This window comes from Agelaius tricolor, unplaced genomic scaffold, assembly GCF_023055355.1.
Source record: "Agelaius tricolor isolate 1412-34295 unplaced genomic scaffold, bAgeTri1.0.p SCAF_2, whole genome shotgun sequence".
NCBI lineage: Eukaryota > Metazoa > Chordata > Aves > Passeriformes > Icteridae > Agelaius > Agelaius tricolor.
The window spans coordinates 31,608,235-31,624,888 of record NW_027269262.1 but is presented as its reverse complement, the minus strand read 5'-3'; the positions used below and the strand labels follow the sequence as shown (position 1 = coordinate 31,624,888).

Genomic DNA, 16,654 nt, shown 5'->3' with positions numbered 1-16,654 from the left:
GCCTTTTCACAGCAGAGAGGGCATTGCACTAGCTACAGAAATGGAAAAGAATGCCAAAGAATGCCAGGACCAACAGCACTTCTACAGTGAAAAGAGCACCTTTTAATAGTTGAAACATTAAAAATGGTTGAAACTTTAGGATTATTGATCATTTAAACAAAAATAAAAAAGGAGAAAGACAACCTAACAACATTATGAATGGCATGAAGCAAGATCTACAAATGCCCTTCTGGCCTTGGATTCTGGCCCATGCTTTTTTGGGAGTGCTGCCCAAAAGCTTTTGCTCTTCTTGCAAGCATCTTCCCAGATTTATCAGTGGCCAGTGTTCCCTCAGTGTCCATCATGTCACTATGGTTGACCTGCCTGCATGTCTGCTGGGATTCCAGCTCCACTTAGTGTGGTTGCCCTCCTGCCTGGCTAGACCAGTTTCTGACAGAAAGCCACCAAGCTTTCTGCTACCTAGGTCAGAGTGGAAATGGATGGCAATTTCCAAGATGTGCAGGTCGACGTGAGCAAATTGGAAAAGACAGACTCGAGTCTGCTCACTTCCTTTAAGCATCAGTGAAATAATTAAAAATGTTGATCTCGTGGGCCTGAGGTTGTTATATTACAAAAGACTCATATTAATGTACTGTTACTGGTTGTAGCTGTTAATATAAAAGATTACTCTTTGAACGATGCCTCCTGCCCTTGAACATCATATTTCAGGGCAGGGAGGCAGCCGAATCCAGCAACCCCCAGCACCTCACCACCGGAGTTCCCCCCGCTGTAACTCGGGAAAAGCAGGGGCGGCCTCTGGCCGAGCACTCGGCGCCGGGACAGGGAAAGGCTTGGAGGAAAACACAGAGATCCCCGTCCCCTCAAAGCGCACTAGGGCCGAAGGGCAGGTGTCACCTCCAGGCGGCGGATGGGGCCACCCCGCCTGTAGAACACGGGCTCGGCCGGCCGGGCGGGCCCCGGGGAAGTCGGCCGGGCTCAGAGGCAGCCCGGGGCGGGAGCTCGGGGGTAGCACAGAGGGACAGGCTCCCGGGGGACGGGGGAAAAGTCCAGACCCGCAGGGCCGGGACAGGGACGGCACACAGGGCTCCTGCACTCCCGGGGGGCATCCAGAGCCCTCGTCCCTCCGGCGGGGAGGCAGTCCTGGTAGGGCAGCCGGGGCGTCCGCGTCGCTGTGGGTTTGTTACTCTGCTTTAAAATGCAAAGGCTCGTGGCATGATTGGCTTTCTGTTTACAAGCGCAGATGGGGAGAAGGCTCACCTTTTCTTTCTCCGTGTGGTTTCCCCACATTTAAAGCTGCAAGGGCAGTCCGAGGAGGGAGAAAGGGGAAAGAGAAGAGGATTTCCCAGTTTCAGCATTCATCAGATTTACCTTGTCACTGCACTACAAGGTGCAGCGTGTGTCGAACATTACGAGCACGGGGCCATGCAAATGACACAGGCGTGAAAGAACCCTGGCAAGAATAAATCTGTCGATGTACAGATGTTCCCTATTAACGTTACTGTTCAGCCTTGGTGGTTACTGTGGGAAGACACCGGATTAAAAATTCCTATTGCCACCCCACCTCTGCTGAACCTTTCTCCCCACACCTCTTTGTCTTCGCTTAATTAGGTAGGATATAATACTCTCTTTTTCTCCTCCTCTGTCTTATTGAGACGTCTGCCCAGGCTCACGCCTTTAAACAGGAATGATATTGATCCCTCCTCCCCCTTCTGTCAATCCCGATTTGTCCCTTTTCCTGCTGAACAAACAATTAAGAAAAGAAAGTACGGAGCGCGCGGTGGAACTTGTCATGCACAGGCTCCCGCGGGGCTCCCGCGGCCCCGGACACCGGGCCGGAGCCCGGCCCTGACAGAGGGTGGCGGGAGGCTGCGCACCGGGAAAGGCATTTCGGACTGGGAGCTCCCTGCCGGTTCGCCCAGCCTCGGGCCCGTGTAACTTCTCCTCGGGAGAGAGCGGCAGCCTGCGGCTGGGGACGGACGGCCGGACGCAGGGACGGGCGCAGGAGGACGGAGAGGACAAGCGGGAACGAGCGCTCCTGCCCCGACCTGCTTTCGGCTGCCGCCGGCACCTGTCCCCGCTCCCCGCTCGGCTGCCCCCAGCTGCGCCCGGAGGAAGCCCCCGGTGCCCGGGCAGCCTCTGCGGGGCTGGCAGGGCGGCAGCGGCGGCGTAGCCCGCCTCGGGGGCGCTGCAGGGAGCGGGTCCCCGGTGCCGGGCGCTGCCGCGCCGCCCCCGCTGCCCCCTCCCCGCTGCCGGGGGCGCTGGGCCAGGCAGTCCCCGGCAGCTCCGCGGCGCCCGGCTCCGCCGCGCTGCCCCCGGGCTATGAATAAAGCCGAGGCGGCCGGGGGGACAGGTACAGGTGCCCGTCTCCTGTGCGCAGGGCTACGCCGACGTCCCAGCCCGCCTCCTCCAGCGGGAGGGAAACAAAGACGGCGAGAGAGGCAGGGAGAGTTGCCTGTAAGTTTAGCGCCTTTCAGTCGTGACTCGCGGAGATAAATGATAGTTTGGAGGTGCGCGCAGTTAATCACCGCCACGGCTGCCGTACAGCGTGTGCAACCCGCAGATCATTAGGTTAAATGGAGGACATTCGTGTCCTTCCAGAATCAATGCAATTATTGTTGGCAACAAGGACAACAATTGGAGTGGCAGCACTAATTTTACTAACCTGCTATTAATTATGGTGTCCCCCACGCCCCAGACGGCGTTTATAACCCGCGGAAGCAAGCGGCGCTGGCTGCTTCTGTTTTAAAACGGGAAAAGTTGGAAGTGGAATGCCTGGTCGCGTTGGAAAGTGTTAATCAGTAGGAAAGAGTGTGATCAGTGGAACTATTCACTTGAGCGTCACTCTGGTACAGGGGGTTAGTGAAGTGGCTGTGGCGCCTGGGGACCGAAGGCTCCGTGCCGCGCCGCGCAGGTACCGCGCACTGAGACATGTCTGCGTTAGCTCCCCGCAGCTCCCTGCCACGCCAGCCAGCGCTCACCAGAGGAGAGAAGCCCTGCCATGGCACAGCCATCGCTACCAGGTTTTAGCCGAAGCCTGGCGTGATCGCAGGTAAAAAATTTCTTCCTTTGGTGGTGATGCCTGTGAGAGTGTGTGTGTGTGTGTGTGTGTGTGTGTGTGTGTTTGTGTCTCTATGGAAGCGGAGGGGTGGAGGGGAGCGGTGGGGCTTACCCCCCCCCCCGCCCCCCTTCTCCTTCGGAGCCTGCTTTAGCAGCAAGGCAGCTGAAACCGAACTGCTGGAGGGAAGAGAAACTATCCGTGATGAATCATTTGGCTTTGTGCAATCTTTACCTAGGACAGAGGGTAAATGTATTTTAACATACGTGTGTTATTTCTTGGGAAGGGGGTGTGGATATGATATTCAGCGAGCACTAAGGTAAGGTACTGAGTCAAACTTTCTGGATTTTAAGGCGAACTTTAAAAAACAGAATTTGACCTTGCAAGCAGGAAAGTTTTACCTTCGCAGGGAAGTAAGTTGAAGCTGTTGGCTGCCAGAGAGCTCAAAGGTGGTGGCATCTAAATGCCTGCGGACCTGCAGCACTGGGGGTACAGGAGCTGGGAAAGGAAGTCTTATACAATCTTTGCTTTGCTAGTGAAGGCGTAGCTGCAGTGCTGTGCACCGAGCAGGTAAATGTGGGCATGTTGTAGAGTCCATCTATAGCCACAGAGCAGCTGCCCAGGTCGCAGCATTTACTTCTCTTGCTGAAAAGTTTTGTGTGTGTGTATGTGTAAGTGTGCATGTAAGAGAGAGAGAATGCTGGCTCTAGTTCTTAAGTGTGAAAAGTTAATAAATACAAAGAACAGAATGAGCATGTGAGGCCTTTCTGCTTTAATCTAGATTGTTTGCCAAGAGGATTGAAGACTTAAAAAATGAAAGCATTCAAATGGATAGCTTTGAGCAAACTGATTTTACATGTAGTTGTAAACTGAGTAAATTAATTAGCAGTGCCTTCTTATGCAACTGTTCTGTTGGTCATCATGGCTCTGCCAATCCCAAGCCATGGCATGGGTTTGTGCAGGTCGGAAGCATTGCCTCCTCAATTCAGAGGTGCAGTTACACCTCAAATTGGCACAGGGAAAAAAAAACAATCATATTTACTGCCAATAGCAAGTTTAGGGGAGCTAACCTACTTGAAAATGTTGTAGGCTGCCCACGGTTCCATGTCAGATTCCAAATGGGCAACATGTAGAGCTTCACAGCATTTATCAGGTAGTGTCAATGTTGCTTTAAGTCTGTAATGTGAAAACAAAGCAAACTCGACTGAAAGAGCTCACTAAAGTCTGTTTAGCCCATAAGCAAATTCCGTTGCTGAAATATTTCCAGGAGTGGCAATAACCCTTCCAAAAAAGAAGGCGATGAAAATGCAGATAGTAAGTGTAACTGCATGAACTGCCTCTAGATCATGTCCCTGAAGACGTCCATCAAAGCCTGAGTCCTGAAGAGGTTCTGTTTTACCTGCTGTGGCCTGTTCCAGCATCACACTCTTTCATTCTCATTCCATGTTTTTACAATAAAACTTGTATGAGCATTGGCTCCAGGTACTCAGAGGAAAAGCTCATAACCCTGGGAGAGAGACCTGGATGGGCTTTGGATGGGAAATACCTGCTTGCCTGAGTGTACAGGCTGGTTCTGACCAGAAGGGAACTCTCCAGTGTTTCCTATTGATCGTGATAGGTTTCCTTGTTCAAACTTTGGAGAAAGCTGTGTGTGTTTCTTTCTCAAAAGCTGTTAACTGCATTGTACAGGAAAGGGGCTTTGATGAGGATCAATTTTTATTGCACAGCAAAGACTTGCATTTTCCACATGCTTAAGGATATAGCCCACAGCATTAAGCGTCTTTGCTTGGATTTGAACAGTGTTACCTTGTTTATGTGCAAGAACCACAAAGGTTATTTTAAATCATTGTGGGGCTTAATGCATGTTTGTGCTCTGGCACCAAAAATTCAAGATGAAATATAATTGTGTTGAGTTTCTTATCAACAAAGGGCCATTATTTGTAGACTGTAAGTGAAACAAGACATCAGCAGTGGGGAAGGACGTAATGTCAGATTTCACCATTTAAGGTTATTAAGTTTTTTTGTCGCTTTTTCTTTTTGTTTGTTTGTTTTGGTGGGGGTTTTTTAATGACTGCTTTCTAGGGAATACAGATTGGAACTGACACAAAGCTGACCGGGGGTAAAGTAATAGAGCAGGCAGGCTGCAAAGAAAAATGACAAATAATTATCATGATTAATACAGGAAAGTTCAGTGCAAAAATGGGCACCAGAGTATTTGCATGGCGCAGTGAAAGACAACTGTGATATATAAATAGACAAGGACTATAAATATTGAATTTCTCCTTGTATTTTAAAGTTTAATAGACTCATCTAAATATCAAAACCTGTAGTGCACTGTGGGCCACTGTGGAGTTGGCATCTGCAGTGGAAAAAAATAAATAAAAACTAAAAACACCAAAAAAACCACAACTCCAGGCATTTCCCAAACTGTAGCCTGGAAAACTGGGAGGACTTCTTCAGGCAGTTCTCCAGATCTCCCAGCTAATTATAGTGCTTTACACCGAGCCGCTCTTGAGATAAGTGCAACTATTTTCTTCCCTAGCACCGGTGAGTTTTATTCCGGAGCTTAAACAAACATCCCCCAGCGCAATGGGCACAGGAGGCAGAGGGAGCAGCACGGAACGCTGCGTGCAGACCATTGTGTAAACACTGGGTGTCTTTTCTTCCCAAACAATGCAATAGTCAGTCAGCACCCCACACCAGAAGGAAGCTGCTGGTAAAGAGTGGCTAAAAGTGTTATTATACCTTGGCAGCACCGGGGATAGTGCAGGAGGAGGAATAGAGAAGCCCTTCTATAAAAGAAACCCAATGGCAAAGTTATCCATATTCTCAGAAATAAAAAGGAATTCGCATTTCAGATGAGGAAAGAAAAAGCTCTTTCTTCCCATCCAAAAATCAATACAGAATTCCAAACCGATTATTTATGTCATTTGATTCCCTTTCTTTATACGTTTCTCCCGGCTACAGATACTGAGCTGTCAGTATAATTTGCATGTACTGTATCTGATATCTTTTATTTGCAAACACTCTAAAGCGCCATAAAACGCCTCTCGTTGTAGTCTAACTCGATCTGAGGACTAGTATTTTCATCTGTAAATTAAAGCAATTACGCAGCAGATATTATATTATGTGTACTGTGGTCTCCAGATAGTCATCAATCACCCTCAATCGAGCTGTCAGTGTGGGCAGATTCGTTTCTGGGAGGCAGTCTTCCAGCTGGGGAGAAGAAGAGAATATCATCATTAATTAGAGTGTGACCCTGGGGCTATTCACATGTCTGAACCCAGGAATCTCTCTGAGCAAGTCTGCACACCATGGAGCAGCGTTCGACTGCACCAGCAGCCCAGCTTCAGCCTCGGAGCTGCCTCCTCCGCCTCCTCCGTCCAGCCGGGGGCTGCCTGCTCGCCCTGCCTCGGTGGCACCGGCCGTCGGGGGAGAGGCACTGGGGCTGCCAGCATCTTCTCCCCGCGGCCCGTCCCCTCCGAGCGTGCGGCAGGGGGGGATTGCTGCCTGCTCCTGTTGGGGAGGGGGGTCCCAGACCCCCAGAGGGTAGGCAGGCTGATGGCAGCCGTGGGATGGGTCGGGGAGGAGGGGGTGTTGGAAGTTAGAGATGGGATCAAAGTCTTTTTCACGTGAAAAGTCACATCTTTTCCATCATTCCCCCGAAGACGCTTGTAGGGTTTTCTACCTGTAATCACACGCCTGGAATAAAAGCCGAAAAGAAAAGGAGGGTTGCTTATCATGTGCTTTATTGTCAGCGTTAGCGCTAATTTTAACTGTTGATTAAATCTTAAATGAAGACTCAGTCGTGTGTCCCTTCATATGTCTTGTTTGTAATTGAGACTAATTATTACTGTGGGGTGGGAAGAAGCAGCTGCTCATTAATTAATTTCTAATTAAAAGTGCTTACTAGCCTTTCAGAGACTAAGGAGGGTGGGGAAAATAGCTGATACAACATTGATCCTTCAGATTAAAAACATTTATTTCCTTCCCTTGCCCGCAGAAATATATGTGTTGCAAGCAGGCGTTGCCGCTACCGAAGAGCTTCCCAAACTTTTCTCCCCTGTTAGGCTGGCTGAAGGCGATGCTGGAGAGTCTATTTTCCATGCCAGGGGAAAGATTCCCGAAAATGAGTGTTAAACTTACAGGCAGGTTAATTTGAGTAGGTTTTGTGTGACGTCAGAGGCTCGGCTCTTTTAAAACAACGTGCTTGTGAGCTGATGCATTTGTATCACTTTTCTTCTTCCCACCTTTTATTTTTCCGTGGGTGCAAAGTATTTATTTTTTTGCCGTCACGTCTGCCAGCCTTGGAGCCTACATGTAACAATTATTTCTGTGTCGTAGCTGTAGCGGGGAAGGTGCTAAAATCGCCGTACATATTTAAAAGAAAAAAAAAAAAAGTTTAAGTTTTCATGTAAATAAATTAAATGTGGTTTTCTGCTTCGTCCTATAAGCATCTAGGGACCTGTGGTTACCAATCAATTGGTACAGCAGAGCAGAGCCAGGCTGCAATAGCGTGCAGATCAGACGCCTCGCCTTGTTTCTAGATAACTGGGAGCCTCTGTACCATGTCCTATCCTCAGTTTGGCTACCCTTACTCCTCTGCACCCCAGGTAAGACTTTTTGCCTACCAACGTTAATTGATTGAATTTCAGTCCTTATCGATGCCTTCCGTCCGGGATGAGGGCGGCAGCGATCCTCTCCCGCCTGCGGTAGCGGCAAAGCAGATGCTCGCTCCGCAGCTTTACGAGGCGCCCAAGTTCTGTGTCGGGCACCAGTTTTAAAATGGGATGAAACACGCGGGATTTAGGGTGTTTGGGGGTGATAAAGACGCGTGGGAGATGATGACAGAGATAAGAGAGGTGAGAAGGGGAGCTAGAGGTCCCCAACCCCCACCCGCACCTCGCCCCCTCCTCCCCCAGTTTTTTTTCTTTCACGATTAAATTCACAGTTTATCAATTAAACATGGATGTACAGAGGTCCGGCCCGTAGAAAAAGAATGGGATATTCTAAACCAGCAGGTTAATAACAGATGCGTGCGTGGCTGCTACAAATCTGCAGTCAAAATAAATATGCATGAATGACTTCGAAAAAAAGGGTTTAAAAACGCAGATGGGGATCATTGTGCTGCAAGAGGAGAAAACGGTGTAAACCCCAGTCTTGTGAAAACACCCCAGGAAAAGTTAGCTTTTAAATCCAGAGGGCCTGAGGAATGTATTATAGAGGATTAAACATCCACAGTCACGGGGCGTTTGGTTGTTGTTGTTGTGGAGTCGTTCTGAAAAACTGATAAAATACTTGCACCTCTGCTCTTCTCCAGAGCGTTTCTATCACGATTGAAGTAAAATACGCCAGGGGAGGGAGGAGGGCGGGCGACACCCCAAAGCTACGACCTGATTTGGAAAAAAAAAAAAAAAAAACAAAAAAACAAAAAACCAAACCAAACCCAAACAAAACCCCACCAAACCCACACAATCTAAAAGCCACCGACCCCAAACTTGGTTACACTTTGGGAAGTTCCCCCCACCCCGCCCTCAGCGCCGCTCTCTTTCCCTCCAGTTCCTGATGAGCACCAACTCCCTGACGACCTGCTGCGAGTCCAGCAGCCGCACGCTGGCTGAGACGGGGGCGGCCGCCTCCGCCCAGACGCCCGTGTACTGCCCGGTGTACGAGAGCCGCCTGCTCGCCACCGCCCGACACGAGCTCAACTCCGCCGCCGCCCTGGGCGTCTACGGCGGGCCCTACGCCGGGCCCCAGGGCTATGGAAACTACGTGACCTACGGTACCGAGGCTCCCGCCTTCTACTCCCTGGTAAGCCGCCCGGGGGATGCTCGCTCCCTCCCTCCCGAGCCCCCGGGGGCGGGGGCGGCTCGGCGGGACCCCCTCCCCGGGCGGGGGCAGCCCCGGGCGCTTCTCCTGCGCCCCGCCGGTCCCCGCGTCCAGCCCCGCGGCCAGCAGCTGTGCCAGCCCGGCGCTCGCTCCTCACGGTAACGCAATTAAAAGTCGCGCCTGACGAGCTGCCAAGGGCCCGTCCGGGCGGGCAGTTTAGGGCGACCCATACCCAGGCTTGCAAAAAAAAAAATGATGCGGTCTTCCCACACAGCCTATTTTTCTTTTTCTTTTTTTTTTTTTTCCCTCTATTTTCCCCCCTGCACCGTAACAGCGCGAGTTAATGTCCCTATTGATGTCGCTGGGCTCCGCGGCCGAGGGGCCCCCGGGAAGGTCCGGTCGGGCCGCGGGGCGGGGGAGCCGGGCAGGGGTGCCGGGGGAGCCGGGCAGGGGAGCCGGGCGAGCCGGGCGGCGGTGCCGGGGGAGCCGGGCGAGCCGGGCGGCGGTGCCGGGGCTGAGGGCGGCGGTGCCGGGGCTGAGGGCGGCGGTGCCGGGCGGGGCCCGGGCTGTGCCGGCGGCGGGGGCTGAGGGCGGCGGGCGGCGTCTCTTGCAGAACAGTTTGGAGGCGAAGGACGGGAGCGGCTCTGCGCATGCGGGCATCGCCCCCGCCGCTGCCTACTACCCCTACGATCACACCCTCAGCCAGTACCAGTACGACAGGTAAGCGCCATGCCCAGCCCGGCCCCGCTCGCTGCCCTCCGGCCCCGCCACCCCCTCCCCGCCATCCCCGCCACGCCCCGCCAACCCCGCCAGCCTGCCTGCTCGCCTCTCAGCATCTCCCGGCCACAGCCATGTCGCCTCCCCTTTCCCGCACCGACACGGGGTCCTCCGCCCCCCGGGCGGGCGGTAGAGCGGGGGGCAATCCCTCTTAACCGGGGAGGTAATTATCTTTCCCTGCGCGGAGTCAGGCTTGGGCATCCCGTGTATATTTATTAGTTTTAAAGCAGCGCAAACCCCCTTACACACCGCTCCCAGCTCAGAGGCCCATTGGGCGCCAGTGACCTTTCCTGGAGGATGTGCATTAAATATTCAGTCGCAGCCCAGTGTCATCTGCGTTAGGTTCCTACAATTTCAGGAACAAAAGGGTAGAGGAGATTACTAATAAAAGGAGTAAGAGGAAATATATTTCTATTAAACTTACACCCTGGGGTCACCCCGATGAATTTTGTTTGGGGAGGACTAATAAAACGAGAGGAAAGCGGTATTTCTGTGAGTTCGCAAGCTGCTAGGATTTTCCTGCTGCCCAAAATGTTGACATTGACTTTACAGCAAATAAAGCAGACGATTCCTTCCCTCTTTCCGCCACCACTGCCAAGGCAGAGCGGAAATTTGCATTGCCCGCTGCTGCTGCAGGCTGGACCCTTCCTTCTTGCTTTTCCTCCTCGGCCTGAATTCTTTAGGCTGGTCTCCCTCATAAAGCTGAGCTGTCCTCATCCCTCTTAAAACCGAGCTGTCCTCATCCATCTCCCCCCTCTCCGGTCCAGCTGCCCTCCTGGGGGTGCCGCAGGCAAGCGGCGGGGCCGGGCAGGTGCGCGGGGGGCGACAGAGAGCTGTCACATCCCGGGGGCTCCCCTGTGCCTGCAGGTACGGGACGATGGACGGCGGGACGCGGAGGAAAAACGCCACCCGAGAGACGACCAGCACGCTGAAGGCCTGGCTGCAGGAGCACCGCAAGAACCCCTACCCCACCAAGGGTGAGAAGATCATGCTGGCCATCATCACCAAGATGACCCTCACTCAGGTCTCCACCTGGTTCGCCAACGCCCGCCGGCGGCTCAAGAAGGAGAACAAGATGACCTGGCCCCCGCGGAACAAGTGCTCTGACGAGAAGCGGCCCTATGAGGAAGAGGAGGAGGAGGAGGAGGGTTCGCAGGAGGAGGCGATGAAGAGCGGGAAAGCCGAGGGTACCCTGCTAAAACCAGGCACTTAGCGGTGCGGCCGCGGGGGCTCGGCCGGCAGCTCGCCCCCGGGGCGGGCCTCGCTGGTGGGGGCGGCCGCGGGCCTCGCTGGTGGGGGCGGCCGCGGGGCAGTGCGGCGCCGACAGTGACCGTGTGTCTTCTTTTTGCTGTCCCTTCCCCCGCCCCCGCCCCGCAGAACCCACGGGCAAGGAGGAGAAGGAGCTGGAGCTCAGCGACCTGGAGGACTTGGACGCCGCCGAGTCGGAGAGCTCGGAGTGCGAGCTGCGGCGGCCCTTCCCGCACCCGCTCCCGCACCCGCTCCCGCACCCGCACCCGCTCCCGGGCGGCAGCCACCCGCCGCGGGCCGCCGAGCTCCCCGCCAAGATGCCGCCGCCGGCTGCCGCCGGGGAGGAGGAGGAGGAGGAGGAGGCGGCGGCAGAGCGGGCGCGGAGCTGCCTGAAGACGGCGGCGGAGGAGTGCGGCCCCGACCCGCTGGGCGCTCGGCAGCGCAGCTGCGAGTCCAAGATGTGCTTCCAGCAGGGGCAGCAGCTGCTGGAGGCGAAGCCCAGGATTTGGTCCCTGGCGCACACTGCCACCTCCCTCAACCAGGCCGAGTACCCCTCCTGCATGCTGAAACGTCCCGGGGGCTCGGCCGCCGCCGCCGCTCCCGCCCCGGTCAGCGTCATGGACAGGCACCAGGATTCGCCGGTCACCAACCTCAGGAACTGGGTGGACGGGGTGTTTCACGACCCCCTGTTCAGGCACAGTACTTTAAACCAAGCCCTGAGCAACACAACAGTTTCCTGGGCTACCACCAAAGGAGCCATTCTGGAAACGGGCGCCTTGGGACGCGCGGTGGGGAACGGCGCCAATGTGCTCAAGGGGCAGCTCTCAAACCTGGCCCACCATGACTCAAACAAAGAGTTTCTGGCGTTTCCCAAATCAGGAAGCAAAATGTTTTGTTCCTAACAGGCCCGCCGAGGGGCAAAGGACTTTCTAACGCTTGAAGAGTCAGCTACACTGAAAAGAGACTTGCAAGAGTTTAAATTTAAATATAAAAAACTTTTTCTTCCTTTTCTTTTTTAAACAAACAACATAAACGAGGATTTAAAGTTCAGTTTGCTCAGTTCAACGGAAAGACTTTGCTCATTGCTGTTCTGAACATTTTCTCCTGGCTGCGACTTTAAGGGATCAATGTCGTGAAAGTTATTTAATTCCATGTCCAAAAAGCACGTACTATAGTGTAGACATACTTAAAAAGTTTACATCCGAAAGTTTACAAACGGGAAATTTTAATTCAGATTTAATTTAAGGCATGCCGACATTAGTTGTAAAGACTTTTCGAGAGTTTTTCCTCCTGATTTCCTTGTTAGCATATAATTCACAAACAGCACTTCTACTAAGTTTACACCTACTGCACAAATTTATCTTGACAAAAAAAAAAATAATATGTTAAAGGGTATGCTCACTCCAATAAATTGTCTGTTTCAGAGGTAACACAAGTGGTGGCGTTTTGCATTGGGCAACAAACAACTTCTGTGTTTCTAATTCCCCCTCGGAGCCGATCCCGGTAATTCCAAGGACTGTCAACAGGCTGCCGGGAGAGGGGAAGAGAGGCTCGGCGCAGCGCTGCCGCGGGACTGCGGACGGAGCCCGGGAGGCGCGCCGGAGGGATGCTGGGCTGCGCTCCGCGCCGGCCGTGCCTCCGCGGGGCAGCGCCGGGGCCCGGCCGCCTCCCGGGCCGACAGCGGGGGCTCCGGCTGCCCGCCGAGGCCCGGCGGGGCGGGAGCATCCCTCTCTTCCCCCTCCCCTCCTTCCCGAGCTGCGGGCGGGCGGGGGTCGGCCCCCAAGGGCCGGGCTCTGCCGCGGCGTCGCCTCCGCCGTGCGCGGAGCAATTGATTCACATGGAAAATTTGATCTTTTAAAGAACCGTTTTAGCTTTCCAGCTCCTCTGCCAGTGCGGAGAATCGCTGATCCGCCATGAATATTTCAGCACTTCAGTACAGATGCTTTACCGTTTTGACATTAAATAGAGTGCAGCCAACAAAAAGAGAGAGGGAGGAAGAGCGCTCTCGACGTGTGATTCAGGAGCACTAGCAGCCAATTTACCACTTAGATAACAGGCGCTTAAAAGATTTCCTTTCCTTCCCCGGAATGGGAACAAACTTTACTGATCCCCGGACCGGCAGACAGGGAGAACTGCTGGAAAAGAAACTGCGAGGCAACAATAGATCCCGGCTTACCCGGGCCGGCCTCAAACCCCTGAGCCTCGGTGCCCGGCGCGGCGATGAACCGAGAGAACTCGAAGGACCAAACTGACCTCGGCACAAGCAGAAGAGCTTTCCTTGCCTCCCAGCATTCTCGCCCATCCCGCCCCAGCGGCTCCCAGTCGGTCCACCCCTCTTCACAATAAATAAATGAGAACACAATAAAGGGGGAAAATGTACCAAGGCAGCTATAGACGCAACCGAGAAAACACTCAGCCAAAATATAACATACTCCAGCTTGCGAACTTTCTAGCGAGACCTGTTAGTGCAAGGACTGAATAAAGGAATCCAGGTGCGGAGATCAGATCAAGCCCTTCCCCTCTCTGCAAGCAGCCGTAATTGGATTGTATCCAGTCATATTCCCTGTCATTGTATTGACTTTCGCTCTCTTGGATGATATTATCGAGATCACTGAACCCCTCTGCTGATCTGGCTGTCAAAAGGCTCAGACAGGAGCCCCCGGCCTGGAAAACGTGCATCAGCCGAGATAATTTGAAGTGAAATTTTCATTTTGACAGTAAACCCCTCAATTTCTAAAGGCTCTGCACCCGGAGAGCTCGGTGGCAGGGGGAGGCTTTACAGAAAGCCCACGTCTTAAACTGAAAAGGGCAAAAGAACTCGAATTAGTTGTAATAGATAAAAGGGCAAAAATAAAGAGTCAAGGGTACTTGACAGTAATAGCGAAAGTGGAGTCTCGGGGGAGCCGCGATCTGAGCTAAAGGCTGGGCCGGCAGGAATTTTAATGCAGCCGGGGCGGCCGGCGAGCTTTGCCTCTGAAACCCTTTAGACAAAGCAAATTATTTTCAGCCAAACTACAGAAACGGGGATGAGGGAGAGGGAAGGGGAGGAAGGCGAGCATTCGGGCTGCCTTCAAACCACTGGTAGAGCCAAGCGGGATGGGGCACAAACCCCTCAGAGCGCTGCGCGGGTGATGTTAAAGCGGGGAGGTTTGAGTGTGCCAGCCTTGCTGGATGTGCAGGGACTGGAGGGGACACGGGGGCTCCCGGTGGGCTTCGGTTTCCATGCGACAGAGGCTCCGTGGAGTGGAAGGGAACTCCATTTTTTCTCCTAACACAGCGACAGCCTAGTGTGTGTGTGGGTTTCTGTGTGCCTGCCTGCAAGGAGAGGTCTCGTCCACCGAGCAGCCAAAAATCTCTCTCAGCCTGAAAAGCTCCCTGACTCTGAGGAGCGCCGGCCCCCGCCGGCCTCTCTGGGCTGGCTCTCGGCGGGTGACCCCGCAAGCCATAAAAGTCATTTTACAAGTCATTGCTGGCCGGCTTTGGCTAGGTCCAGGATTCAACTCGGACATCCCGCTGTTTGAGAGGCAACACTCTCCCTCTCCCCCCCACTCCTTCCCTCCTCCGGACTTAAAAAGAAGATGATAACACTGTGGGCAAAACACAGGCGCCCTGAAATACCAGAAGCCCAAAGAAAAGCGGATCAACACTTTATCCCTTCATTTTCGTGTTATTGTTGTTATAAAACAAGTTTGAGTAAGTTTATGACTGCTGTATAACAAGAGCAGGGCTCTCCGGACCAGGGAACAGGCTGTATCTCGGGTCTGGTAAATCTGTGTGTGCTCACACCAAAACATTGCCCGTTCTGAGAGGAGACCGTGTCAGTTAAGGGGGAGGGAAAAGAGTTTCTTGCTTTAAACCTTATGATTTAGATCAGCCATGAAATGCAGAGGTCTTTCAAAAGGGTTGGGGTTCTTGTTGTTTGGTTGTTTTGATTTTTTTTAATATGGACAAAAGAGTGTGAGAAATTAATTTTGCCATTTGATTCAATAGCACAAGTCAAAGATCAGGTTCTGCTGCTTTAGAGGAAGCTGCAGGGCTGAAAGGGAAAGCCGTGCAGCTCATATGTCTGTACAAAGCAGAAATATAAAGGCAGACTGAGAAAGAAGGAGGAGGGGAAAAAAAATCATAGAGAAACGTCTTGAAACTGAGAGACTCTAAATCATTCAGCCATGGCAAATTCAAACACACAAAGGAGGGGATGCTAAATTAACAGTGCTTTTTACATAGAGCCCAAATAAAACTGTAATCAGCGACGCGTTACTTTTCATTAAGCGAGTTTGACAGGAGCATATTCAGCCTCGACAAGGGAACAGGAGCAAAGAAATATACGGCTCTCCCAGCCCGAGTCATAAGATAATTCCTTAAGCTCCATTAACAACTCTTAGCCGCAGGAAATGGGCTCCCTGAAAACATCTCCAAATCTAAAAGCTTTATCGACCTCTCAAACCTCTGCTGATGGTTCTATTTTTTTAAAAAAACTTAGAGGCGAGACGTCCAGCAAGGTAATAGACTTTGACACAACACCTTCTTAACTAGAGAGAGAGAGGCAGAGAAAACGAGACCTTAAATGATATTTAAAAGGCAGCCAATTAAGATTTAAAATGATTGTCTCCTGAGATTATGCATGCGATTTATGTCATCTACTTTTTTTTCCCATACATGCATACAAAATTGCAATGGGGCATATTGCCTGATCCTTAAATAATAATGATGATGATGATGATGATGATGATGATGATGATAATACCAATAATAATAATAATAATAATAGAAGAAACAGTAGCAATTAACAATCTGTAGCTATCGCACATAATTGCAAATTATGACCCAGGAAAGGACTTGTGTTTAGGCACCTGATTACAGAGCACCTTGCAACAGCCAGCTTATTTATAGGTGTCTAATTAAAAGACAGATAGATGAAATTATTCGCACATTACCCACTAATGTCCAGGAGCGCATTTCTTTTTATCCTGAGTGAATATTTGACTACTAAATTCACATAATTAATTTGTAGTTAAACAATCCAGTGTAGTAGCTCCTTGCCACTGGCCACATGAAGATTTTGTGTCCAAGAAGATTTTGTCTTGACAAGACTGACTATATATTTTTAAGATATAATGGTTCAGAAAGAGATTCTGACTTACTACAGTCTTTTTGCTACACGTTTGCCTTTTCCATTTAAATCTGACCTTCAAATAATATGAAGGCTTGCGTGTGTGAAAGTGTATCCAGTTAAATGCCAAGAAAAGAGTTAATGCTCACATTGTACCATTTCATGCAGAAATTCTATGAAATGCAAGAAAATATTATAACTTGCCGGTTTTGTGAGAGATCAGAAATTGTTTCAATGAGTGGGATTTCTAGATGAATGAGGTGAAAAAAGATCATTCAAACACCATTGTGTTTTGGCCAAAGGTCAAAGTGTTTTGGTCCCCACTTACATTAAGTTAGTTCATTCTATGAAGCAATGAGCTTGGATCTGAGTCATGTGTCTCTTGAGGGTTGAGCATGTAACTTAATCCTTTAAAAAAGTGAAGAATGAAGGAATGTTAACACTCAAATTGTACATTTTTATTTGCAAGGTAAAAAAAAAAATTATGCTTGTTCTTAAAGAGGAAACTATTTTTAATAGAATAGCTAATGGTCAAAGTACCAGTCCTGAAATATGACATCTGGCATGTTTCAACTCACATTTACTGTCAAAAAGTCTATGAGGTGCTTAGGACTTGTGGGAAGCGTTCTTTT

At 51.5% G+C, this 16,654-nt stretch overlaps 1 protein-coding gene across 1 annotated transcript; it reads left to right on the top strand.

Moving 5' to 3' along the window:
* The first annotated feature begins 8,442 nt into the window (after positions 1-8,442).
* On the top strand, positions 8,443-12,321 carry IRX4 (iroquois homeobox 4). The gene is made up of 4 exons (XM_071448909.1): positions 8,443-8,866; positions 9,498-9,604; positions 10,529-10,848; positions 11,039-12,321. The coding sequence occupies exons 1-4, from the start codon at positions 8,621-8,623 to the stop codon at positions 11,809-11,811; spliced, it is 1,446 nt and encodes a 481-aa protein (XP_071305010.1). The 5' UTR covers positions 8,443-8,620; the 3' UTR covers positions 11,812-12,321.
* The last annotated feature ends 4,333 nt before the right edge of the window (positions 12,322-16,654 follow it).